The sequence below is a fragment of the Chinchilla lanigera genome, unplaced genomic scaffold (assembly GCF_000276665.1).
Source record: "Chinchilla lanigera isolate Chin_1 unplaced genomic scaffold, ChiLan1.0 scaffold00152, whole genome shotgun sequence".
Classification (NCBI taxonomy): domain Eukaryota; kingdom Metazoa; phylum Chordata; class Mammalia; order Rodentia; family Chinchillidae; genus Chinchilla; species Chinchilla lanigera.
The window spans coordinates 589,609-615,834 of record NW_004955553.1 but is presented as its reverse complement, the minus strand read 5'-3'; the positions used below and the strand labels follow the sequence as shown (position 1 = coordinate 615,834).

The 26,226-nt window shown below is 50.8% G+C and overlaps 1 protein-coding gene and 1 long non-coding RNA gene across 2 annotated transcripts in view; one reads left to right on the top strand and one right to left on the bottom strand.

The window, feature by feature from the left end:
* LOC106147399 overlaps positions 1-598 on the bottom strand; it is a 23,641-nt gene extending 23,043 nt beyond the window's left edge. The window contains exon 1 of the long non-coding RNA XR_001232292.1: positions 516-598. This is a non-coding gene — a long non-coding RNA (uncharacterized LOC106147399). The remainder of the gene's footprint in view (positions 1-515) is intronic.
* Positions 599-1,028: 430 nt separating this feature from the next.
* Sdk2 (sidekick cell adhesion molecule 2) overlaps positions 1,029-26,226 on the top strand; it is a gene marked incomplete in the record, with an annotated part of 261,617 nt that continues 236,419 nt past the window's right edge. The window contains 1 exon segment of the mRNA XM_013508659.1: positions 1,029-1,096. Within this exon segment, the coding sequence (XP_013364113.1) occupies positions 1,033-1,096 (64 nt within the window).

Below are 26,226 nucleotides of genomic sequence, written 5' to 3'. Positions count from 1 at the left end.
CCGGCCCGCGCGGTCGGCAAGCACCGAGCGTGCGAGGGGGCACCGAGTCCCCGGAGCCGGGGCTGCTCGTCGGGCTCTCCGTGCGTCTCGCCGAGAGCTGCGACCAGGGCGCGACGGAGGGCAGAGCCGCGGGTCTCCATCCTCTCGCCGGCAGGAGGCTCTGCGCCGGAGCGCCGGCTTCAGCCCGAGTCGCCAGCCCAGCATCCGCCCCCGCCGGCCGGCAGCAGGCGCAGACATGGGCGCGCGGGGCCGCGGGACCCGCAAAGTTTACTAGCCGGCTGGGCGCGCAGCTGAGGGCGCACCCGGCCCCGGCGCACCCGGGAAGCGGGGTGGGGACCGGGAGTCTCTGGACTCGGCGTGAAGGTGGTGGAGCCGAGAGGGAAGACTCGGCCCCGCCAGATGCCGCCCGCAAAGTTGGAGAGAAGAAAACTTCAGCTCCAAGGAGATTCGGACCTAATGCTAACCGCGCCCCCCAAGCCCCGCACCCCTGAAAGAAGCCCTGCACCCTCGCCTACCTCCATGCTCCGCTAGGAACAGGTCCCGGGGGCCGGGAGCCGGGAACCGTGGTGACTGCGTCGGTCTGGAGAACCCAGCCAGGGGGCGGGGAGGGGCAGGGGGCGGGCAACGTGGCCACGGGAGGAAGTTTCCTGAAGTTGTCCGCTTATTCCGGAGCTCGGCCAGCGACCTGGCCGGATCGCAGAGGCCGCCCTGCCTGGGAGAAGAAGTAGAAGTTGGGGTGCTAGGGGAGGAGGCTTCCCGAGCCCGAGAGGCAGACTTTGCCGCTTTTTCTTTGCTCTCCCCTCGCCTTCTGGGCGCGCCGCCGGGATCGGACTTGGACAGCAAAGGAGCAGGAAGAATTGGGGTCTCCAGTGCAGCTTCTCCCGGGCACAGCAAACCCAAGCCCGGGAGTCAGAGCCGCGCAGACTGTCTCCCCGGACGAAGCTGCAGGCGGGGTACCGGACCCCAGTAGGATTATAAAGCAGCGCGGAAGAGGAGAGGACCCCAGAGGACACCCCCTCCAAACTGGACACCATGTGGAGTCTGCTGGTCTGGACTCTGCTGGCTCTACATCGGATTCGCGTGGCCAGAGGCCAAGGTAGGGTACGGGGGCCGTCCCCGCGAGGGCCTAGGGAGGAGCAGGAGGAGGGGTGGTCTCCAGGACACCAGGCGAAGCCTTGGCAGAGTCCTCTCCTGGGAGTTTCAAGACTCCCCCCTCCCTGAGTTTCAGGGGCTGTCGGGCGGGGCAGCTTCTCTGAGACTTGCAGCTTCGGACTGGGGAAGGTGGGGTCTCCCGGGGAGGCTGGGAAGAGCAGGAGGGGAGGTGGGAGGGGCACGCCACCGCCCCCAGGCCGCTGGGGGTGTCGTTCAGTGCCCAGCTCCACCTCTGGCTCCCCTGGGTTCCCCGGGCCCTGCTCCTGGTTCCAGTTGGGCAAGGCCTTGTCCGGGAGGCGCGGGGCGAGGGATGGAGCGCTCGCCAGCGAGAGGAAGGCGCTGGCTGGGTCGCCCCTGGAGGGCAGTCGCCCTGCTTAGCCACGTACGGGAGCCCGAGCCTGGCTGCCTGGCCGGGAGAGCTTTGCAGCCTGGGCCTGGAGCCAGACGCGGGTGCAGCCTCGGACCCTGGTGGGAGGGTAGTGGTGCGCAAGGAGGGTCTGAGGCATCCCTCAGACCCCTCAAGACACACCCCGAATCCCGCCCCTGTCTTCAGCCTTCACGGGTCTTGGGTTGTCTTTCCTGCCTACCGTGCCCTGTGGCTGCCTGGAGCAGCCTGGTAGTGGAGGGCTGGGTTTGGGGTGGGAGTGCTGGAAAGGAGGAGAAGGGGTGATCGCACCATCTCCCTCCAGAGGATGGGTGTCCACACGCCTCCCCACACCTCTGGAAGGTCCTAGAGGGGCAGGGCGGCTGTACCCGCGCTTCCTTGCCTTTGGGGTTCTCAGATCCACTTGGTGATGCCCGCGGTGTCTGAGCGGCGCCTGCTGGGGGCTAGGGAGGCAAAGTCTGGATTGAAGCTCCACACTCCCGCGCTGAGCCTTCCCTCTTCTAGGGTCTGGAGGGGCCTGGCCCACCTGGGGGCGCCGGACTGCACTCCGTCTTTGGGGTCTCCAAGCCCGCGGGAGAAAAGGGACCGCGGTGAGAAAAGGGACTCCAGTGAGAAAAGGGACCCCAGTGCACCCAGAATCAGGCAATTCCAAGAGCCAAGATCAGAGATTAAAATGATCAACTCTTGCTCGAAAGAGTTGAGGGAATGATTTTACGAGATAATTTAGGTAAAAGCTCTTCGAAATTTTGTAATGAGCTCCATAAATGTAAGGTAATAAAAGTTATTATTTTTATGATCATCATAAAATCTTGCAGCAGGCGGGAAACCCAGAGGTCATCTTATTCTAATAGCCATTTAGCAGATGGGGAAACTGAGGCCCCGTGGCATCAAGTGAGTTACCGAAGACCACTCAGTGATCAGGGGTCAGGGTGCTGGGGGGTCAGGTGAGTTCTGAGCGACTCTTCTAGGCACCAGGGCCAGATGTAGCTGGGATGTCTTTGTCTGGGGTTCCTCTTTAAGGGGTCCCAGGAAGACATGGTGCTGGTGGAACAGGAATGAGCTATATTTCATTCTGAGGCACCTCATGGGTTGGTTCTGAGATTTTCATGACCTTACTACCCAGAAGCCAGGAGACAAAGCAGGGCGCTGAGACTGAGACTTCTAGCTTCATGATTACACAAACTCCACCAAAGACCTGGCTTCCCTGGATGGGTAGCTTACCAATTCTTGTTACATACAGGATTGGGCCCTTAAGGAGTCCCCAGAGCCACTGGTGGTCCTTCTTTCAGAGCCTTCATGTCCTTTCCTGCCTTCCCTATCTCCATACCTTCCCCTCCTCCATACCTTCCCCATCCACCTGAGGCCAAGACCCCACCTGTCTTGCTGAAGTTAAGTCCAGGCTGCCTACCGTCTCTGCCCTTCTCGCTCGGGAGGGGTTGCGCCTGTCAGGAGCAGGGAAGGTTGCTGATTGATTCACTCTCTCTGGCTTCTCCTGTTTGCTGCCTTTTTGAGTGTCAGGCTGCCCAAGGCCCCTGCTGCTCTGTTTGTGCTCTCTGGCTCCGAGAATGTTCGTCTGCCAGCATCGGCCGCCTCCTTCCATTTGTCTTCCAGGCGGCAAACGCTGCACAGGATTGTGGGAATGCAGTCTCTCCCCCCGGGCTTGGGGGCAAGACTGGGTTTACTGGAGGGCTGGGCTTCGGGCACAGGGGTTATCTGCTTTGGGTTTAGAAAGTGAGTTTCTTCCAATCTGAGGCCATCGCCACCTGGCTATACTGAAAGACACAATTGAATCATTTAAATTCCCCACAATTTGATGTCACATGGTTCAAACTCATTTCCCAAGTGAAGTTCAGTGACATTGTAGAAAGAGCATTGGCTTTGGCAGCAGAATGAACAGGCTGTTGTGATCTGGCTTTGTGGCCTAACTGCAGAGAGGTTTGAGCAAGGCTTTCGGCTGCTCAGAGCCTTGACTTCCACATCTATATGTCCCTTATCCTCATCCTTATATTGGGTGTAGTAGTGGCCGTGTTAGAGAGTTCACACGACGATGGAGACATTCCAGAGGGAGGCGCCAGCAAATGGTCCCCACATAGAAGGTGCTTCCTACTCAGCATTGTTATTATAACTGGTCTGACACTAAGCCAGGGACCCAGAGGGGTGCCTTGCCACCGGCCAATAAGAACCTGAATTCCTGGAGCTTTCTGAACATCCTTCCATGACGACCTCAATGTGTTGCAGAGTGGCCCTTAACCTCTGAGCTCCCAGGGAGCTGCTAACAATGCGGAGTCACCAGCTCCCTCCAGGCACTAAGACTGGAAAGGTCTGCTGTGCCTTGCTGCTTGCATTTCACCAAGTGAACCATGCTTGTAAGCCTGATTGCTGCAGGAGGTCATCCTGGCATGCCTGAGAGGCTAGGAGGAGACCAGTGGCCACTAGGGCAGTGGCCAGCTGTCCAGGAGGGTCTTTCAAGAGAACCAGGCATGAGGGAAAGAACAAGGTGGCATAGGGCTAAGTGAACCAGGCGGTGGGGAAACCCTGACAAAGACCTGGAGGCTTCAGCTCCAGACTCCTGGAGGGCTCTGAAGGGAGAAAGCGCAATTCAGGAAGCCAACCACAATAAAAGCCAGACAGCACGGGAGGGAGCGGGATGAAAGTTTAATTACATGGTATGGCTAAGCTGTAATTATTAATTACTGACAGCAAAAAATAACTTATTGATCAGGGCCTCTTGCTAATTACCAGGAGGCCGAATGTCGTGCTTGCCTGGGGCTCAGTTGTCAAAAGCCCCACAGGAGAGTGGGATGGGAGGTGGCCCCGCTTCTCCATTCCCTCTTCCCATGTCCCTCTCTCCCTCATCCTGTGCACCCCTAGGCCTCAGCTGGGGCGTCTGAAACGTTCTTTGTGCATGCGTTCAGATGAATAGTAGCGTTTGGAAGTTCCATTGGCTGCAAAAGCTCCCTGTCTGGGCTGAAGAGTTGGGACCCCACCCAGGATCATGCAGACAGCTTGCACCTGCCTCAGAAACCCTCCTTTTCATGCATTTGTTCCGCAAATATTTATCGACTGGCTCTCCTCTATGTCCTCTACTGGAAGGCCGGAGTAGGGGCCAGGAACCTTGTTCCATCCGGATAGGAAGACTGGGAAAGAGGCCAAATCCTTTACAGCAGACCTCTGTTTAAACAGTGCCTGAATGGCCGCCCATAGGATGATGTGTTAAACTGCATGTTGGTGAGCATTTGACCTTGGACCCTCTCAGACACAGTTGGGCTCTAAGCTAAAGGTAAGGGAGAATGGGCTTGTTCTCTGTCCTGAGGACTAGTGGAATCATTGTATCAGACACATGAAGAGTCATCCAGAACTTCCTTTGCCCACAAACCTGGACAAGAGGCCATCTGGTCTGCTTGTATAGCCTTGGTGACGGAGGGATCACTACCTCATGCAAATGGTTGTTAGATAGTTATGTTTTATGTTGGTGAAGGCATTGGTCTCCTTAGAGCTGGTTATCCTAGGACTTGGTTGAAAGGGTCCTTTGGTTGGCTGAAAACTCCTTCCCCATCTCTCCCAAATCCTGGGCCCTTGGGGAGTCAGGAGACTGAATAGGAACGGAGGCTGGGTGTCGGTGTGCTGCCTGTGGGATTTCCACCCCAGGGAGCACGTTGCTGCAGACAGCCCTGGAGCTGCCTACAGCGGTGGGAATTAGTCATCATCATAATTTGGGGCCTCAGGATGCCAATAGCAACAAATGGGCTCCATCGCCTGCCGGCTGCGCCCACTGCCTGTAATGGAAAGGAAAATAAGCCACTTGCCGAGATGTCCTGGGTTCCTTCCCACCGTCCCATCCCCAGCTGTCCACAGTCTGGGAGAAGGCAGGACCAGGGAGCCTTGCTGGGCGAGAGACTGTCCTGGGCTGTCCAGGGCTGTAGGGACAGGGAAAGAAAGAAGGTGCTGAGCCCATCCATCAGACTCCCTGGTGGGGAGTGTGGGCCAGCACAACCCTCACTGAGCCGGGAGCCCTGGCCAGGCCCTCCTCTTTCTGAGGTAGCAGGTTCTAAGAGGGCAGTAGCTCCTAGCCTGGATTCTGCCCTTGTTAGTCCTGCCTCCACCACTGTGTGATGCAGAGCTGAGCCTCAGTTTCCTCATCTGTAAAATGAAGAAAACAGCATCTAAAATATCCACATTTACCTCTCAGAGTTGTTTGGGTAATTAAGGGCAGTTACTCAAATCACTTTAAAAATGTTCTTCATTAATGTTAAATGTTTACAATGTGCTGGTCACACAGTGTGAGGAGGAGGTCGGGATCTGCCCTCCTTTTTCTCCCCATACACGAACTTCCTCTGCCATCCTACCGTGTAGGTCCCCTTAGTTAGTCTGTCCCACAGACGGCCTTGCTCTTTCTGGAACTCCCCAGACACTCTGGCCTTGCATTTCTTCTGCTGCTGTGGCAGTGTCTGCTCCTCCCGGATGTCTCCCCAGCCCGCTCTTGCTTTCTTTAGAACTTTGCCCTACTGTTCTTCACCAGTTCCTAAGCCCCCATTGTAGCAGCGCTGAGCATGGGCCCCTTTCTCTGCTGCACCTTCTCCATTCACCCCACTGTGCGCTGACTTGTCTGTCCATCTTCTCTGAGAAGGCGGGACCTATTGTCCCCCCTGCTGTGCGCCTAGCCTCTGGGTCAGTGACCTAGCACAAGTGAATGAAGTGGGTGAATGAATGAGTGAACATTTCCCTGATGCATACAGCCCCTTGTCAACTGGCCCCTGCTGGCTTCTCCACCTTCCTATCTGGCCGGGCTGACTGACTTGTGGGGCATCCAGGTGAGGCACCTGTATAGACTTGTGGTCTATGCAGATCTTGCCCTCTCCCCGCCCCCTGCATGGAGCCCTTTTGTGCTGAGCTGTCCAGCACTCCCAGAGTAGGAGCTGTCCCCACCACTTGCACCCAAGCTCACTAAAATGGACCCACTGAGGCCACGATCTACTCATATTTTCATGATCTCCTTTCACGGCCACTCCTGGTTCCAGCCCTTCAGGAGAAGCTGCCTCTAGCAGGCCTGGCCCCTAGGTTGGGTGGCCCTGGGGTCCTTACCAAACCCCTGCCAACTACACTCCACCTTTAGAAAGTGGAAGAAGCTGGAGGAGGAGCAGAAGATTTGGGGGTGATTTCTACCTGTACTTTTGAGATACACAGGGCCCTTCACTGATGCTCAGAGAAAGGAGCAGACCTTGCACCAGCACTGAAATACCTCAGCCCCTCTGTTCCCCCTGCTGCTTGCTGCCCAAAAGTGATCACCCGGTCCCATCCGGTGGTAAGGGAGCTGGAAGGTGCCAGGTTCTGGGAATGAGAGCCGGTTCTTGGGCACTGGCGATGACCACTGTTCCCGCATGGCCACAGAGGAACACCGTGGTCTCCACACTTCATAGAGAATGTTTTTACATAAAATGGGATCATCCCAAGGCAGGCGCCCAGTCTCCTGTGGTGTCACTTGCCTGGGCTTTTTGTTCTCTTCTCTGAGCTGTTGAGAGGTGGTATATGTATAGTGATCAGTAGCTTGGATTTGGGTGAAAGTCTGTGTGAAAGTTGCTCAGAGTCAAGTCACTTAATAGTCCTGACCTCCACTTCCTTGTCTGTAACACCAGGATCAAAACTTTATGAGGCTTAAGTGAGATAGTACAAGTCAAGCACTTAGCATGGAGCTGACATGTCATAAGCATGTAATAAATTAATTAAATGATATTTAGACAGCCATGTGTCCTCTAATAACAGGCATGCAGTTTGAGAACCACATCATTAGGCAATTTCATTATCATATGAGCACTGTAGAATCTACTTACGCAGATTAGGATGGCTATGAGGTCACTAGGTATGTCATCTTATGGATGGGACCACCACTGTTGTACACATCATCTGTTGTTGACCGGCATGTCGTTATGTGATGCATTACTACTCTGTCTCTCCTAGGGTCTTAAGATAGGATCTCAGGTCACAAACAGTTTTTCCCTTGGTATCATTACTCTATATTTCACCTACATCTGCTTTGTACCCCTCTTTCTTTTGCCTCCATCTTTTCTTCCTACCCTGGAACTCACCTTGGATGTGCGGTTCTGCTTATCAGACATATCTGTGTGCATGAAAACTGTTACCTGCCTCAGTCCCCCACCCTGTCATGGCTGCAACATGTGGGTAAACTGAGGCTCAGAGAGATGTCTTGGCCCAGGTCCTTGAGCTGGGAAGTCAAGGTGTCAGGATGAACCCAGAGCTCTATGATGCTAACACCAGTCCTCCTCCTACCACTCCAGGCTATGATGTTCCTCCCAGTCTCCCAGTTATATCTTCTCAGCAGGCGATGGACATTCACCAGTGAAATCCCAGATCACTGTGCTGTTAGGAGTCTAGGCTCATCCAGGGAAGGCAGTAGCATTTGGAAATAAGTCCTGGATTTCTACTTCTTCCTCCTGATCAAAGCTCAGGTCTCCAACCTGGTTGTGTTCTCACAAGGCCTAAGCCTGGAAGAACATGATCAGCCTTCTCTCCTCCTTCCTTCCCTCCTTTCCTTGGGGTAGGATTGTCCCAGAGCTATGTAAAGAGTCTCCTTCAGACCACTTGGGACACTTACGACTGGCTTGCCAGTGACCAAGCTGCACGAGAATCTTCTAAAGTGAATGGGGTATGGGGTGCAGAAGGAAAGGGAGAAGAAAGGCAATTAAAGTTTGATGCCACTAGGAAGCTATTAGTGACCCAGAGGGGCCATGAAATTTTGATGATGTGATAATCCTGAGGGAAAAGATATTATTTGCTGTAATGCGGGCCATTTAGAGAAGTCAGCCTCCGGAGTGGACACTGGTGACTCCGGGGGCCTCCCAGAAGAATGACTTTGGAAACCTCCCTTGGACCCCTCTGGAAGTGAAAACAAGAAGGTGGCTGAGTGACAGGGAATCTAGCTGGCCACCGGCAGCCTGGGTTGCTGCAGTTTAATGCTAGGTCATGGTGCACCTGGCATAGATTCTCCATTCTTTACTGTGAACCATGGGGGCCAAGGCAAAATGTGACATCAGAGGGCTCAGGAGGGATGGCCAAAAGAGCCAAAGAGCCAAAGAGCCTGCAGTATGGGCGGCTCTTTGGGTTTGAGTCCTGTGTGTCACTTAGTGTCTGGATGACCTTGGATGAGTTACCCAGCTTGTGTGTACCTCAGTTTCTTCACTTGTACAGTGGGAATAGTAATCCTACTTCCTTCACCAGGCTGTGGCTGGGTTTCATGCTAAGCTCTTTGGACAGTGCTCCCTGTATGGTAAACGCTGAAAAAGTGTTGCCGTGTCACTGTCATTATTATCTTCATCTTGGTGGCCAGGAACCAAGGCCATTGTCAGGGTTGCCATTTGGCTGGTGTCCTGGCCTCTCAAGACTTTATTTCCTGTGTCCTTCATAAACATCAAGGGTACCTAAACTTCTGCTACTAGAAATTTATTCAGTAGGTTAAGACATTCTCTGTCTCTAGCTTAAAAGGCAAATGTGCCACAGATAACCCACATATTAAGCTATTATCAGGGCTGGGGATTTAGCTCAGTGGCACAGTGCCTGCCTGGCAAGCGTGAAGTTGTGAGTTCAATTCCTGGTACCAGAAAAAAAAAAAAAAAAAAAAAAAAAAAAGCTATTATCAGCTGTTTAGGCATCAGGTTGAATGTTTTTAGTAGATCTCTCCTAAAACCTAAAATTTACCCGGGCGGCTTTCATAGGCGTGGCATGTGCTCCTTAGTCCAAATTATGATGGCACTGATCAGAAAGTATTAATGTTGGTAAGGTTAGCATTGAAGTTCAGAAACACTCAGCTATTTACCAAGGTCCCTTGATCTGTAAGAAAAGCAGTGAGTGCAGGCCATCTGCTTCTCAGGCCATTGTTTTTGATCTGGGCATCTTGATCTGATCACTACCCTGCCTTTAGGAACTGCCTGTTATGCTGCTTTGCCCACAAGCCCAGGGGAGTTGGGTGCTGTCTCATTTGCCTGAAGGCTACTCCCCAGCTTTCGTGAGCATGGTGGCCATGCTGACCTTCCCTCTCTTACGAAACTCCAGGTCGGCCCCATCTGCCTGCTCATGGGCCGTGGCCATAGGCCTGGATGCTAAGCCCTGTCATGTCATTCCTGCTCAGAGACCTCCAGTGACTTCCTCACAGCTGTGGAATAGACACCACGCCCCCCATTCTGTCCCTGTGCACCACGAAGTCGCACCCACCTGGCCCTCTGCACCCAGTCTTGGCTATTCTCCCCTGCCAGGAGCCTGAGAATACCCTTCCTCCTCCTCTGTCCGTAGGGATTCCTTATTCTCCTCCACTGACCCTGATCCCACCCCTACCCGGGTAGCCAACCTAGAATCCAGCAGCCAGAGCACAGCCCCCAAAGACTCCCTGCTCCCAGGATACCAATGGGCTGGGTGCCTCTTTTGGCACTTTGGCCTTGCTGATTGTGAATGATCTTGTAGTGTGTGTGTGAGACTGATTTCTTTAATTATAAACTCCTTGAGTTTAGATAATAACCCTTCATCAGCAGGGATTGAGGTATCACACATCAATTATTTTTCTCAATTAATGAGCTTAACCCTTTAAAGAGAGGTGCTGTGAAGGGTGAGAGTGAAGCCAGAGAGAAAGTACCAAGTTTCTGATGCAGTGCTGGGCTCAGAGGCCATAGCTGAGATTGTCATGGGGCCCCCTTGGGGTCAGACCTTTTAGCCCATGGGACTGAAGGATCCTCTTTGGGAAAGCATTGGCGCATCAAGGCAGCACATACAAAGTCTTCCATGACCCTAATGGTAGAGGAGGATGGACTTGTGCTTGGGGAGTTGGCTCTGCGGTCTGAAGCTGCCTTCTCTCCAGCCGCATAATCTTTCCTTCCTCGTGTTCCAGTTTTTAAATGTATGGAAATTTGTATTCTACTCCTTGGTCTGTCTAAAGTCTGTCTTAACACATAAAGCACATTTTAAACGAATCAATTCTGCTGGAAGATGCAGTGTGTCCTCCCCATGGCTTCCTGGACCCCCTAGGATATATGTTTAATCCTGCTTTGAAAAATTTGAAAGAGAGGGAGAAAGAGAGAGAGACCATTTGTGTTTAAACTTTTCTGTGATGTTTTCTATATATACTTGCTTTCTCAGGCTGCATATCCACCAGCCATGACTGCTCTAAGGTGATGTCCTTAAGGGTGGCAGGTGTGAGCCTAACGCTGTCATCCTTCCCCAGATGACGCTGCTGCTTGGGTCGTGGGTGTGTTCTAGGCTCTTCTTCAGCTTCACCCAGTCTGCTCCTTATTCCTGGAAGGCCTGTCTCCTGGCCTCTCCTCCCTCCTTCTGATTTGCACTGGACAACTCATCAGCATGGCCTCTGGAGCCGTGTTTGGATGAGCACTGGGGCAGAACACTGAGCGAGGGCCTTATTCTCCTTAGGGAGACTCTAGGGTCACTGTCCCTACACAGGGCCATTTTTTATTTAGACGCATAGGTGCTTCAGAAGAGCTGCGATTACCAGATATGGTGGACAGATCACAAGCAGTGGCCTGGGAAGGGTCTGGCCTGGATTCATTGTCTCTCTCTTATATGTCAAATGATCTTGGCAAGTTACTACTGCATGTTTCTGAATTTCCATGCTTATATTAATAACTAATATTTTCTAGCCAGTCTCCTCCATAGGTTGGGGTGAAGGGCAAGTGGGATGCCCGTGAAAGATGCTCACATAAATTTGAGGTTTTATGAGAAGATCCAGTAAAAGCATTCACCCTAAGATCTAACGGCTGATAATAGCTTAATATGTTGGTTCTCTGTGATATATTTGTGCTTATCTTGTAGAAGAGACCATCTTCCGGTAACACAGGGCCTTTGCATCCCTGTAGCTGTTCTGAGTACCTAGTTCTGCTGGGACAGCACTAGCTAAGTGTTCTTGATTGGGTTCAGTCACCCCCTTGAAATGCCTTTTGAGGCTGTTACACTGCAGAAACCAGACCCCCAAGCATCCATCAGCCTCCCAGGCTGTTGTCCAGCAGCCAGACTGGCCATCACTATTGGTTCTGCTGTACTTGCTCAAGGACTTAGGACTCAGAGTGCAGGAAGTGCCTCTGCTCTGGGACCATGCCCAGCCCTTAAGCCTCATTGCCTGGTCAGCCCTGCAGTGGTCCCCCTGTGGGCAGTATGCACCTTGACTTTGGCCAGTGCCGGCTGGCTCAGCCTCATGACCCATGACCTCCCTGTTCGGAGCCCTTTTCCTTGCCCTGGTGAGAGTCTGCAAGTGGGGATGGGGGCAGGCAGGCCATTGTAGGCCAGAGCTACCGAGGAGGGCCAAGGGGAGTTCCTCATTAGCTCTGCTCGAAGCTCATTATCAGTCTGCGCATCACTGGGCGAGAAATGGCTGTCGTCAGGACAGTAATAAATACGCTGCTGTCAGTATTGATGTGATTGCACTAATGAAGAGAAATCAGCCACCAAGAGAGGAGGTGCTGCTGGCTGTGGCTTCGGGTGGCTAGAGTGCTCTGTCCACTGCCTTCTCCTCTGCCCCAGGAGGGAAAGGTAGGCTAGATGTCGGGGAGAGAGATGGGAGGTGTTGGCATTTAACCCCTTTCTCTTAAGGCTGTGGTGATTGAAGATTCTGGAAACTATTAGGAAAAAGGAACAGGGTTTAGCCCTGGGAGGAGAGGGAGGGTGGACGAAGGGGCTCCTGGGCCTCAGCTTGGGCCTAGACTGAGGCAGGCAGGACCAGTCGATGGACAGTAGTGCTTTTGATGGCTCAGCCACCCTCTTGAGCCCTGGTTCCAGAGCAGCCCCACAGGAAGGCGTGGGGAGGAATACAAGGCCCATTGTCCCAGCCACCGGCCTGCCACCTCACTGGCAATGTTAGAACTTATTGTGTCTCCAAGAATCCAGAATGCCTAGCCCCAGGGTGTGGGGAGCTGGCCTTGGCTCCAGCCTCTCCTCTGTCTCTGCTGGGGAAGAGCCCAAGGGGCACTGGGCTGAGGGTCCAGGCAAAGCCTATATGTGCCTCTGAGATGCTGGCAGGCAGGAACGGGGAGGAGGCTCAGACTTACGATGCCAGGCCTTGGAGCACCTAGGGACTGAAGGAGGTGCATTCCTGGGGCCTTGATACCACTAGGTAATGGAGTGAGAAAAGACAGTTGTGGGTAGTGGGCGCTCACATTCCAGTGTCATCTCACTCCTCTGGAGTTTTGTCAGAATTCAGATTTCGAAGCCTGGACCAGGCCCTTCTTCCCCCAGCTTCTTAAGCAGCAGATCGAATAAGGCTTGGGAATTGCATTTCTAATAGGTTCCTTAATACTACTAGTTTGGGCCCAGGGACCACACTTAGAGAAAGCCCTGGCACAGAAGTCTGACCCCATGAGGGGTGGCACAATGGTGGCTGGGCTTAGTGCCTTCTGCCTCAGTGGACTCTGTATCTGCTTCCAGTGCAGAGGATTGTGGGAAACTCAGTTGATCAGCACATGAGCTTGGTGTGTGGACTTGCTTGGGGGTTGGGCAGTGACTTACAGTTCTCTGAAAGTTCTTACTCTTAATATCTGTGTTAACTTAGTTTTCCATTTCCATAACAAAATACTTGAGATAACCAAGCTGATAAAGGAAAAGGCTCGTTTGGTCCATAGTTTCAGAGGTTTCAGTCTGTGGTAACTTGAGCCCATTGCTCAGGCCCGTGGCAGCACAGTATGTCATGATGGGAGTGTGGGAGAGGAGGCTGCTGACACCTTGGAGTCTGGGAAGTGAAGAGAGAGAAGAAGGAGCAGGGTCCAGTGTCTCCTTCAAGGCCACAACTCCAGTGACCTAACTTCCTTCCACTCGGCTCTGCTTCCTGAAGATTCCACTACATCTCAGGTGCACCACAGGTTGGTGACCCTCTCTTTAGCACCTGGGCCTTTGGGGAACCCTTATCCAAACCCCAGCTAAGCCCCTCTTTAAAATAAAAACCCGCCCACAGACCTCCATCCTGAGAGAGAATGGTCACCAGCTGAAGCTCCAGGGAGACCTTCATGAGTCAAGAGCAACAAAAACCAAAAGCAAAAGCTGTTTTCTCTTCAAGTTTTTGCAGGCATCTCTCATGTGCCAGGTGCCGTGCCAAGAGCCAGCGAAGGCTGAGGCAGGTCCCCGGCCTCGAGCGGCCTACAGTCAAGGGTGGGCACCAAGCACATTGACAGTCCTGAGGGACCCTGAGAGAGGTGCTCTGCGCGGGTAAGAACCAAGTAATCTGGGAGTCCGGAGGGTGACCTGGGAGTGCTGTCCCAGAGAGGACTACTTCACAGAGTGAGAAGGAACACAGCACCCAAATCCTGCACAGCGGAAGGAGCCGCATCTTCCCTAGGGAACACTGGGGGCTTTGTTCCATCCTTCCTGTTACCAAGCAGCCATTGTGGTCGGCAGATATACACCTTGTTGTATCTGACCACGGAGGTCGGATTGTGCTTGGCCACACTGAGTGGCTTCCCCACATGTGGCCTCTGCTTGCACTCAGGGACCCTTGCTCCATCTTATAGAAGCTACACAAGCTTGAAGAGGGAAATGGCAAAAAGAAAAAAGAATCCTGATGAGTCATCTGAGTATGCACATGTGTGATGAGCAGACGCAGTTGGGGTTTGTGGCTTCCTCCCCAGCTTCTCTGGCTCCAGGTCCTAGAACCTCCTTAAAGAACAGTCAGTGAGCGAAAAGCATAGGGGAACGGCAGAGAGTTGCTAGGGTAGGATGGTAAAGGGCCTCTCCATTTTGTAAAGAAGAGCAGAGAGCTGAGAAGGTGAGTGGTCCCTTGCGCCTTCCCTGTGTAGGCTTTGTCCTCTGAAGCTATGGGCCCTGTGGTTTTCTCCTTAGCTGGAAAGCCAGCCCAGGCACGGCTGCGATCTGTCTGGTCCCTCTTTCTCAGCTCCCTCCCCGATGCAGGAGTGTAAGCTATGGGGCTGGTCTCATCAGCAGAAACGAGAGGTGGGAGAGCTACAGAACAAAGTGGAGGTGGGAAGCATGAACCAAAGGAGCAGTGAGATTCACGGTCCAGGCGCAGATGGTTCAGCCGGTAAGGGGCAAGAACCAGCCACGAGGGTGAGGATTGGAAAGGGGGTTCCTGGTCACTGTGGAGTGTGTTGGGTTGGAATGTTCTTGCAGAGTCAGGAATCGGGAAGCAGGAGTGGTGGCCTGGGGTTAGCTCCTATTTCCCCACGCGCCACTTGCCTTGCCTGAGGCCTGGAGTGAACCAGCTGTGGTTGAGGGATGGAGCTCCCTGGCTCATCCGGGCATTCATTTTAGACTTCCCTCTGCTGCCCCAACTGTGCCCATGAGCTGGGTTCAGTGGCAGGACACTGCATCTCCCAGATGAGAGGCTTTTGGAGTCACCTAGCACTCAGAACATAGTCAGAGGCCACAGGGGTTGAGCTTTTGCTTTCTGCTGCACATCATTCCAAGTGCCTTCTGGGAATTTCCTCCTCCGACCCTCTCAACAAGAGAAGGTGTATTTTCCCCATTACACGGATCTGGAAACTGAGGCATAAAGAGCTCACACAGCTTGCCTGAAGTCACACAGCTTGTAAGTGATGAACTTGGGAGCGCTGGGCAGTGGACTCACAGCCTGTGCTCTTCACCCTTAGGTGTCCAGGAGGCATCCTTGCCTCTCCTGTCTCCCCTCTACATCCTCAAGGCCACATTTCCATGGCTGGTCTAGAACTTGGCCTGGCTCTGCCACTTATGGGCCAAATGGCTTTGGCTGAATTAGCCAAACCTCAGTTTCCCTGTCTGTTAAATATGAGTTTAAAGCAAACAAACTCGCTCATACACCCAGGGTGGATGAGAAGACAGTCTGTTATATTTGGAACCAGACTTAGCACAATGCTTGGTTTGCGGGGTATTGTGTGGGAGTCTGGGGCCTTCTTTAGAAGTCCTGCCCTAACAGTGGCTGCTGGGCGCCTGACCTGCATGCTCAGGCTCAGCTATCCTGTGCCACCCCCTCCCAGGTTCCCACAGAGAACAGTGAGCTCAAGTGTACCCCAGAACTCAGTTCTCCTGGAAGATACGGCCTAGAACGTACCATCAGCCTCCTCACTTCCACCATCAGTGTCTCCTATTTGATGTAAGACAGGTCACCTGTGAGACATGCTGTGACATTATGTGCCCCAAGAAAGAAAAGAAATAAAAGTGTCATTTCATCCACAGCAAGATGGATTCTAACTACAAAGATGTAAAAATTTAAAAAAGAAAGTGCGTCTGGAGTGGGTGAAATACAGTAATAGCCACTGCTCGCATAATGCTTGCCCCTTGCCGGGCTCCATTAAGTGCCCACATTTATTAATGCATTAAATACATACAACTCTCCCCATGAGTTTGGATGTGACCATGCGAGCAACCAGAAAGCAGGCCAGTAGAGTTGGTCCAGAAAGTGCAGGATGATTGCCTCTTATATGGAAGATCCCCCTCAGATCTTGCATCTGAGGCCAGCACTGTTCTCTGTCGGGTGGGCATAGGCAGCCTAAAAAGAAGAAAGGGTCACTGGGTTAAGAACCCAACACCAGGGCTGGGGATGTAGCTCAGCAGCATAAGCGCCTGCCTGGTAAGCACAAGGTCCTGAGTTCAATTCCCGGTACCAAAAAAAAAAAAGAGCCTACCACCAACGGACCGAATGCTGGCCCTCTGTCCCCAGCACCATGGCTCCAAGTTTAAGGATAAATCAGAACCGCTATGGGACTCCATTTCATAGATCAGGCTTCGATGGAGATGCCAGGTTTGGCACCAGGCTCTAGCGTACCCTTCTGTCCCTCGAATACACTGTCTTCCTAGGCTGTGCTGGGCCTGAGGAAGTCTTTCTTGGTCCCCAGACTCCACATTCCTTCCTCCTGCCTAATGCCAGCACCTGTCTCCTGGGGACAGTGGCCCCCGAGGGTTGAATGTCTGGTTTTAGTTCCTTTGCCCAGTGGGAGTGGCTGATGGGAGTGGCTGATAGGATTGAGGGAGACAGGCAGCCTCCCCTCTCGAGCAGAGATTTCCAGACGAGGGCACTGTTTGGGAATGGATGTCAGTTGGCTTTCTTTTTTCCCTTTGGCCAAACCCAAAATGGAAGTGAGGGCCTGGCTCAGATTCCACAGAGCCCCTGGAGACAAGCTGGCACAGCTGAACGGCATCCGTCCCACCCTTGGTGTTTGGGTTGGGGCAGAGGTTTTGTTAGAGACCAAGGTCCAGAGGCAGCTGAGCATCTCCACAGTTAGCCTATCACCTTGGACTGGGAGGGACAGTAGCTGTGCTCACTCCGGGCTGTCATTTGGGGCCCTCAGAAAGCCAGTCCCTACTCCCAGCCTCCTGAAGTTGGTATTTGCAGGCTATGGCCTCTGATCATGGGACCTGCACAAGCCTGCCCACCAGCCCAGCTGGCCAGCGTGTGCTACACAGTGATTTACCATGCGGTTAGCAAGTCTCTCCAAGAGGGTCTTCAGCCTGGTGTGCACTCTCTAACCCACTGGCAAGACTGGGGACTGAGTTAGTAAGGCCTGGTGCAAAATGAAAATATGGACCCCTTGCTGGAAAATTGTTAAGAAGTTCAAGAGGCCCTACGCTCCTGCTCTGTAAAGCAGAATCCAGCCACCTAGGGCCTGTTTTCCTGCCTTGGCTCCCTTGGTCCTTGTTTCTTTCCTGAGGCTGACCAGACAAGGGCTTCGCTGGTCTCACACCTCAAGGGTGAAGCATAAGAATGGTGAGCATGCTTAGGAACTTCTCTGTGAAGTTCTCCAGTTCTGTCCAGCAGGCCAGGGAATTCAGGGGCAAGATTGGAAATTCCATGTCTTGGTGCCTGCTTGTCTGGTCCTGCCTGGTATGCACTGCTCTTTCTGCTTCTGGCTTCTTCCCTTTTGAGAGGCTATGTACAAAATGCCAAATACTTCGCAACCAGTACAACCTTCACAGACATCCTGGTGAGGTTTTCTTGCCAGTGGCCTTAACAAGATCCTGAGGCTCTTCCAGCCTCACATACTGAGCCACACATACTGCTCTCTGTATTAGTTTCTGTTATTGTAACAAATACCAGAGGTAATCAACTAATAAAGAGAAGGTTTATTTTGATCCATAGTCTTAGCGGTTGCAGTCCATGACCAGTGGCCCCATTTCTTTTGGGCCTGTGATGAGGCAGCACATCATAGCAGGGGTAGCTGGCAGAGAAAAATTACTCACCCCATGGCCAGGGAGTGAAAAGAAAGAGAAAGGCAAAGTGTTATGGCTTGTTTCTAGATATCCCTCTAAAGCCCCAGACACTCGGGGGGATTTTCAGAACTGGCTGGATCTAGGTGTTGGTGCTGGGATTAAGGGTGTCCCATCCCAGATGGAGGTGACACTGCCCAAAGGGCAGGTGGCCTGGATGAAATATAAAAGCAGGTTTGCTTGTTTGCTGCTGCTGCTGCTGCTGCTGCTTTGCTACTTTGCTGCTTGCTGCCTTCTCCTCACCTGCTTGCCTGCCATGGACTGTTTCTCCTCTACGATGCCCCTCTGCCTTGCCAACCTGCATTTGACCCAGCAGACTATGGACTGAAACCTTACAAACTGTGAGTTAAATAAACCTTTCCTCCCTTAACTTGTGGGTGTCAGATACTTTGTCTTAGCAATGAGAAAAATAACTAAGACACAGGGGTCCTATAATCCCCTTTAAAAACCCTGGTTCTGGTGACCTAGAGACCTCCCACTAGACCCCCACCTCTGAAAGTTTCTGTAAATTCCCAATAGTGCTACCCTGGGATTGCATAGGATATTGGAGGGCATTCAGGATCCAAACTACAGCACTCAGAAAATAGGAATCCTCTTAGATCCATTCCTCTTTCCTGATTCTTTGAAAGAGCTTGGGGAAACCCTGTGAGGCTGGATAGATTCTCCTTCTGTAGTGCTGTGGTAGTGTGGAGTGCCTAACACACAGTAGGTGCTCAGAACTATGTCTTCCTTACTGGCATCACTACTATGTGCACTATTCTAGTTGCACCATCCCTGGACCAAGCAGAGTTGATTCAGGGCTTCTGGATACTGTTCTTTGAGCAACACCACTCAGTCATGACTTGAAATGCAGATTCTCAGGTCTCACCTCAGCCCTCATAGATCAGCAGTGGCGCTTTCAGGTCCCCAGGCATCAGGTTTGCACGTGGGAGTCAGGGGAGCAGTGGAGTTCATCTGTTGCTATTGCTATTTTAGGATACTCTCCTCACAAACCGGCAGTCAGCTCCCTCAGCTTTCGTGGAGTTTGCGTGAGTAGTTATTGGTTGCCAACAGTGGTTTATGTCACATCTCAGGTTTTTCAGCCCCTGCTCCTACCTCTGCCCTCTGCACCAGCAAGCAGTGAAGGAATCCTGGGAGGAACCAGAGTCAGAGCTGCAGCTGTCCCACTGAGTTCTCCTCCTGGAAAAGCAGCCCGATGCCCCTCTTGGTTAATGGCCTGTCTGCAGTGCTGTCTTTGATACAGGAAGGAGGACATGAAAAGGAATCACCCCTTAAATAAACAAAACCAAAAATTCTCCAGGGGACAAGCACACAAGAGCTCTGTGGGAACTCATAACTTATTGAAAGGCAATTCCCTGCAGTGTGGATCCATTAAACATCAGCCTGGGCCCACAGGGGGGAGGGAGCTGAGCAGTTCAGGGCTGGGGCTCTCAGGGGTCAGAGGTCCAGCATCAGGCGATGGAGAGGCAGCCAGGCAACTGAGTTAGAAGCTAGTGGAGCTCTCCCTGCCCCATCCTTGCTTTTGTAAACCGGAGAGGGAACTGAGTTATTTTCCCATTTTCCTGATTCACCTCTTCCCTGCTCCTCCTTCTACCCCCTGAGGCCCTGGGCAGAGGTGGAATTCCCTGTCCCTCTATTCAGCCAATTAATGAGGCCACAGGCTGTTTTCAGGGCAGAACCACTCAGCTGGTGGGGAGAGTTAGGGACTCAGAAGCCAAACTGCCTTTGTAGCCTTAGGTAAGTGACTTAACCTCTCTAAGTCTCAGTTTCCCTGTCTGTAATGATAATACCCAGCTCATGAGGCAGTCATGAGGATTAAACAAGTTATTATTCGTAACAACTCTTGGGAGTCAAAATAAAATAGGAAGCAGTGGTCAAATGAGGAAGGGATGATGCTTCCCTGTTTAGACGTCAGGAGGGACTTTAAGGAAGGTGGGATGTTTGAATGGGCAATGTCAAGATGCACAGGTTGCGGAGGTGCAGCTCAGGACAGAGGCCACTGCAAGGGCAGAGGTTGGAAGACAAGAACATTAGTCAAGGGGCTGGGGATTTAGCTTAGCGGTACAGCGCCTGCCTGGCAAGTGCAAGGTCATGAGTTTGATCCCCGGTACCGGAAGAAAAACAAACAAACAAACAAAAAAATTAGTCAAGAGCAGGATTGATGAGATGGAGGGCTGGGCCCTGCAAACTCCCTCAGGAATGGCAAGGAAGAGTTCCAGGGGGTCAAGGCCTTTGGAATTACAAGCTGAGGACTTTGGAGTTCAGGGCCTTCAAGGCTGAGAAGTAGAGCCAGCCCCAGCCCTACCCATGAAGGTGAGGGACACCTGAGCACTGCGCTTGGATCACCCTAGATGTTGAAGTCTCCCTGTGATCTTTCCAGGACCCTCATCCCCTGGAAGGACTCCTCAGGTCCCAAGGAAGGAATGAGGCGAGGCAGGTCACCTACGCTCAGGTGAGGCAGTGGATGGGTTTCCATCTCAGCATGGGCCACAGCCCCTCCTGTCTCCTGCTTTCCTCAAATCCTGAATGAGGAGAAGGCAGGAGGAGGAGAGAGGAGAAGGAGGAGGAGCAGGAGGAGGAGGAAAAAGATTGAAAATAGTCGCTCCTTTCCCTGAGCCAAAAAAACTTGTCCTGGACATGAAAACATCTTCAGTTTCTGGAATCCAGGAGGGTCAAACTGTAGATCAATAGGGATCACAGAGGGCGTAGAGGCCTCTGTGTCCTCATGGGAATCAGCTGAATGCACACATGGAAACCACAGGGACATGTGGAAGGGACCGCATCCCACTTCCAGTATGTGGCTGACTTTCCAGCAATCGAGGGGTGAAAGGAATGTTTTCCCCTTAGTTGACCTTTCTGCTCAATGGGGAGGAGAGTACTTACATCCCATGGCTAGCAGAATGGAGCCTAGGGAAAGTCTTTCAAGTTTGGAAATGTGGGGACAGGAAGCTGACTCCAGGGGACATAGGAATTGGTCTCTGGGCCTGTGCCAAACCCCTCCTCCTGGTGGCATTGCTGGAACAAAGTGGGTAGCTGAGAGGGGACCCAAAATCCTTTGCCCCTTTTTTCTTATCATCTGATTTCAGACACTATATGCATCTTGACGTGATTTCCTTTGTATTTATCCTGTTTAAGGCACTGAATTCTGAACCTGTGCATTGACATCTTTCACCAAATTTGGGGGAGAGCCACTTATCATTTCTTCAAATATTTTTTCAGCTCCATTGTCTCTTTTCTTCTTGGGCTTCGTTAACAACTGTGTTAGATGCTTTGATATTGCCCCACAGATGCCTATTCAGGTTCTTTCAATCTTTTTACTCTCCATTCTTCAGATTTAATAACGTCTGTAGATAAAATTTCAAGTTTATTATTTTCTTTATTGTCTCTGTCCTTTTGTGAAGCCCATCCAGTGGATTTTTTTTTTTTTCAATTTTTTTTCCACCTTTTTTTCCTAATTTTTTTATTAGTATGTGTTTGTAGTACACACATTTTACAGTTATGGGGAACAGGTATGGGTACCTAATACAACTTGCTTCCTTTTTTTTATCCCCTTTCTCATCCCTCCCCCCTCCCACGCAGTGGATTTTTCATATTCATATATTTTATTTTCCAGTTCTAAAGTTTCCATCTAGAGATACGCCACACACACACACACACACACACACACTTTCTAGTTCTCTAAAGACATGTTATCTTCTCATTCACTTAGCACATATTGTCATTTATCTCATTGAATACAGTTGCTGCTTTAAGATTCAAATCTGCTAATTTCAGCATCTAATCATTTCAATCAGTATCATTGATTGTCTCTTATCTTAATAGTGGGTCATATTCTCCTGGTTCTTCATATGTGGATTACCTTTGTATGTACCTGTCATGGCTTGTGTCTAGATGTCCCTCCAAAGCCTTATGCAGTCATAGGTGGGGCTTTTCAGAGGTGGTTGGAAATAGAGTGTGTGATGCTGGGATCAAGGATGTATGATTACTAAATTAGTCCACTCATGGTTTGGCATAGTTCTGGGTAGCACAAAGGGTGCTCCCTGGGTATGCATCCTACCCACCCCAAGGGTGGGTACCTTGGATAAGCTATAAGGGACAGAAAGAGGGTCACTGCTCATCACTTGTAGCTTGCTGCCTTGCTGATTTCTGCATTCTGCCTACCATGAATTGTTTCCCCTCTGCAATGCCCCTCTGCCATGCCACCCTGCCTTGGAACCAACCAACTATGAACTGAAACTTCTACGAACTGTGATCCAAGTAAACCTTTCCTCCTTTAACTTTGCGTGGTAGATAATTTGTCTCAGCAATCAGAAAAGTAAGACGGAATTCTAGGCATTGTGATATGTTACGGAGGATCTAGATTCTGTTATATTTCTTTGAGAACTGTTGGTTTTATATTTGCTTTGGTGGAAATGTATTTTGTTGATTCACTCTCTCTTGGGGAAGTAGTTTAAATCTCAGGTTAGTCACTTTATCCTCAGCAGAGTTGCATGCAGTCTTCTTCTTAGGACTCATTTTTACTTTCTGATGTCCACATTTTCCCTGAATTCTAAACTGTGAGTTTTCTACTTTTTATTAATCGATGTGAAATTCACATGATATAAAAATAACCATCTTAAAAAGTGAATAATTCAGTGTTATTTAGTACATTCACCATGTTATGTAATTACTACATCTGTCTGCTTTCAAAACATTCCATCACTCCACAAGGAAACCCCCTACTCTTGAAGCAATTGCACCTCATTTTCCTCTTTTCAGTCCCTGGCAAACACGAATCTGTGGTCTGTATCTATGGATTTACTTATTTTGGATAGTCCATAAAAATAGAATAATTTTATGTCTGGCCTCTTTCCCTGGACCTGTTTCCAGCTACATCAGTATAGCACATATCAGTACTTTTTTTTTTTAATAGCTCAATGATATTCCGTTGTATGTATCTACTACAATTTGTTCATCCATTCGTCCATTAATGGACATTTGGGCATTTCCACCTTCAGACTGTTGTCGGTAGTGCTGCTATAAATATATGTGTACACTTACTTGTTTGATACCTGGTCTCAGATTTTTTAGTTGTGTACCTAGGAGTAGAGTTATTAAGTCACATGGGTAATTCTATTTTTAACTTTTTTTAAGGATCCAATGCAGTATTTTCTATAGTTACTGAACAATTTTACATTCTCACCAGCTATGCACAAAGGTTACATTTCTTCATACCAGCACTTGTTATTTTTCATTTAATTATAGCTATCCTTGTGGGTGTGAAATAGTATCTCATTATGGTCTTAATTTGTACTTCCCTAATGACTAATGATGTTGACTGTCTTTTCCTGCACTTGTTGCCCATTTGTATATCTTCTCTGAAGAAATTTCTATTCAAATCTTGTCAATTTTAAACTTGTGTTTTTGATGTTGTTATTATTGAGTTCTTTATTTATTCAGGATACCAGACACTTGTCAAATACGTGACTTGCCAATATTTTCTCCTGTTGTGCAGATTGCCTTTTCACTTTCTTGATGCACAAAAGTTTTTGCTTTTGGTCAAATGCAATTTAGCAATTTCTTTCATCACATCTAAGAATCCATTGTTACATCTAAGTCATCGAGATAAAGTCATCTAAAGTCATCATGATATTTCTTCTAAGAGTTTTATGACTCAGCTCTTACATTTTGGATTTTGATTTACTTTGAGTTCATTTTTGTGTGTGGTGTGAGGTTGGGATTCAGCTTCATTCTTTTGCATATTTCCAGTTATCCAAACATAATTTGTTGAAGAGACTATTTTGCCCCATTGGGGTTCTTCACAGCTTTGTTATAAAAATCAGTTGACTACAGTTCTAAGCATATTTCTGGACTTTCTGTTCTATTCTGTTGTTCTCTGTCTGTCCTTATGATGGTACCACAGTGCTTTGACTGCTATGGCTGTATTTTGCTGGAGGTATAGCTCTGTGGTGTGCTGGCTTCATCATGCCCTGACATTAAAAGCCACACCAACCAAGAAGCTTACATTTTTACCATCCTTATCACTTGGAAGAAGAAGTCCTTCTCAACATCTTCCTGCATTGATTCACTCTCCAGTGCCTTCAGGTAGTTGCTTTCTCACAGACTATCCAGAGTTTGTAGTTGTTAGCTATGGTTGTTCTCATGGGCGTCTACTCAGCTGCACTGGAAGCAGCCTGTCCACCCATCTGTCCCCTTTCTGCCTATCATTGCTTTCCTTGGTGTGTAGGTTGGTGGGGGAGTAAGGAGACAACAGAAAGTTACCTCTCCAGGTGCTTTCCCTATAGAAGACTTTTTGTTGGGTCCCAGCTACCCTGAGTCCCCAGTGCCATAAGGCACTAAGTGGCCTGTAAGTTCCAGAGAGGTCTGCCCATGCATGAACTGGAAATAGCCTTCTTTCCCCCTCTCATATCTCAGCCTTGTCCTGGCCACAGTTCTTCATCAAATGATTCAGGGGCTGTGACTCTAAAAGGGCAGAAGAGCAGTGCCTTCTGCGGCCCCCTAGGAGAGTCTGTTTGGGCAGCTGCGTGGGAATCAACAGACATATTGAGCTTTCCCTTCCCATAGGCAGAAGCCAGTTGGCATGAATGGCCACTTCTGCCCCACACCAGAAGCAAAACTTGGCATGTGGCTGGGCAGAGTCAGGGGGTTGATTAAGAGGAGCATTCTTAGGTGTCAGAACTTGTCATTTACACGCTAATGAGTGAATTTGGCTTGGCAAGTTACTATTTCCCTCCTTGCAAGTGAAGAAACATCTTTGCTAGTTCCAGGTCCCTCCAGGTGCTTCAGAGTACATTAAGCACCTCTCTGTTCTTTCTCAACCTTCCCGTCGTGGTTCACTGTTCTCTGTGGAACATCCTGGGCTTCTTGCCTTGCTGGGTTCTGGCTAGTGGTTTACTCTTCAGAGAGCAGCCTGCCCTGGTTATGGTTCATTTCTCTTTGTTCTGCTTGGCTTTAAGGCATTGAGATTTCGATGTGTTCTCAAAATAGAGCTGTTTATTGGTTAGATTTGGTTTGGTTTTACTATGTCCCAGAGGTGGAGGAATGGACGAGATGACTTCCAGAGGTCTTTTCAGGCTCCTTCTCATTATCATCCTTTTCTCCTGGAGGTGGATCAAGAATTTTTTGGTTAATGGGCATAAAGTGCTTTGAAAACACAAACTGTTAAGTGGCACCGGGGACGGACTCACTAATTATTTATGACTTCAGGAGAGCCAGTTAATTCACTAGGAGAGGAGTTGTACTGGCAGGGATGGGGGTGGTAAATCATTCAGGAGGACGCAAATAGCAGAGGACCCCCCCCACTACATATAGTGCATAAGCTCCCTGTGCCTGGAGCGTCCCGACTGGGCACACCGGTCATGGAGAGCTGTCTGCAGCCAGGTGCCAGCTGCAGCCTTGCTGCTTACACTGCTGGGAGCTTGAGATCATGGCCAGGAGCCAGAAGGGACCTCAGGTCTCTGGGTCCATCCCCTCACCCCAAAGCAAGAGTGTTCACAAGGTCCTGGAAAGAGAAGGTTGACGTGGTTCCCCTCAAAACTCTCCAGAGAGGCTTGTGGCAGAGGCTTCCCTGGGAAAAGCCTGCAGGCGCTCCCAGCTCTACAATCAGGGAGAACTCCTGATGGTGACCTAGGTCCTTGCTGCGGTCACTGAATGTATCGGCTTGAGTCCACTCCCCTCCCTGCTGCAGCCCTGCACCTCATTTCATCGGGCTGGCCATCCCACTGCCTTGGCCCTCAAGTGTGCTCACAGCTACAGCCATCGGCCAGCGTTCCTTCCATCCCTCATTCAATAAATATTTGTCAGCGCCTCCCTTGTGCAAGTGGGCCTGTGAAAATACCTCCCACCCCCGCGCTTTTCCTCCCCCAACCCCAGCTTTCTGGAAGAGCTGCTTCTCTACCCGCCCTCCCTTTCCCTTCTCAGCTGTCCCATTTTAGAAGGGGCCTCTGTGTCCTGAGCCCTGAGAATTTAACCTTGCCCTGGGTGTCCACTCAAAGACCCCTACCCCAGCTCTTGGGCACCTGTCCAGTCCTGGACTGAGGACAGTGGCATCCTAGACCACTGTCATGCCTTTCTGCAAAAACTAGCTGATGGGTTAGTTTCTTATCTTCCTTTTTGAGATGTTACTCACTGTTCCGGAGAAAGGATCTACTGCCACGTGGGGATGCAGCCAGTAGAATGAACCTAATCAAAACAGCACACACCAAACAAAGGCACATGCCCAGGGCCAAGCCTGACAGGCAGCAGCCTTCAAGGCATTGGGTCGGCCTGCTGAGGGGAAACAGAGTCATGACGGTCTGCCTTTCATCCCCTTGTTCTCTCTGAGCTTGTAAGTGAGCCTGGGACTCTGGTCTGGGGCTGGGGAGGCTGCAGGGTGCGAAGGGGTAGAATTTTGCCCAGTTCAGCAGAGGGGGCTGCAGGAGACAAGGAGGTTGGAAGCTGAGCTACGGTTCACAGTGCCCTGAGGTCCGTTTGCATAGGAATATCACAGGGAGGGCTGG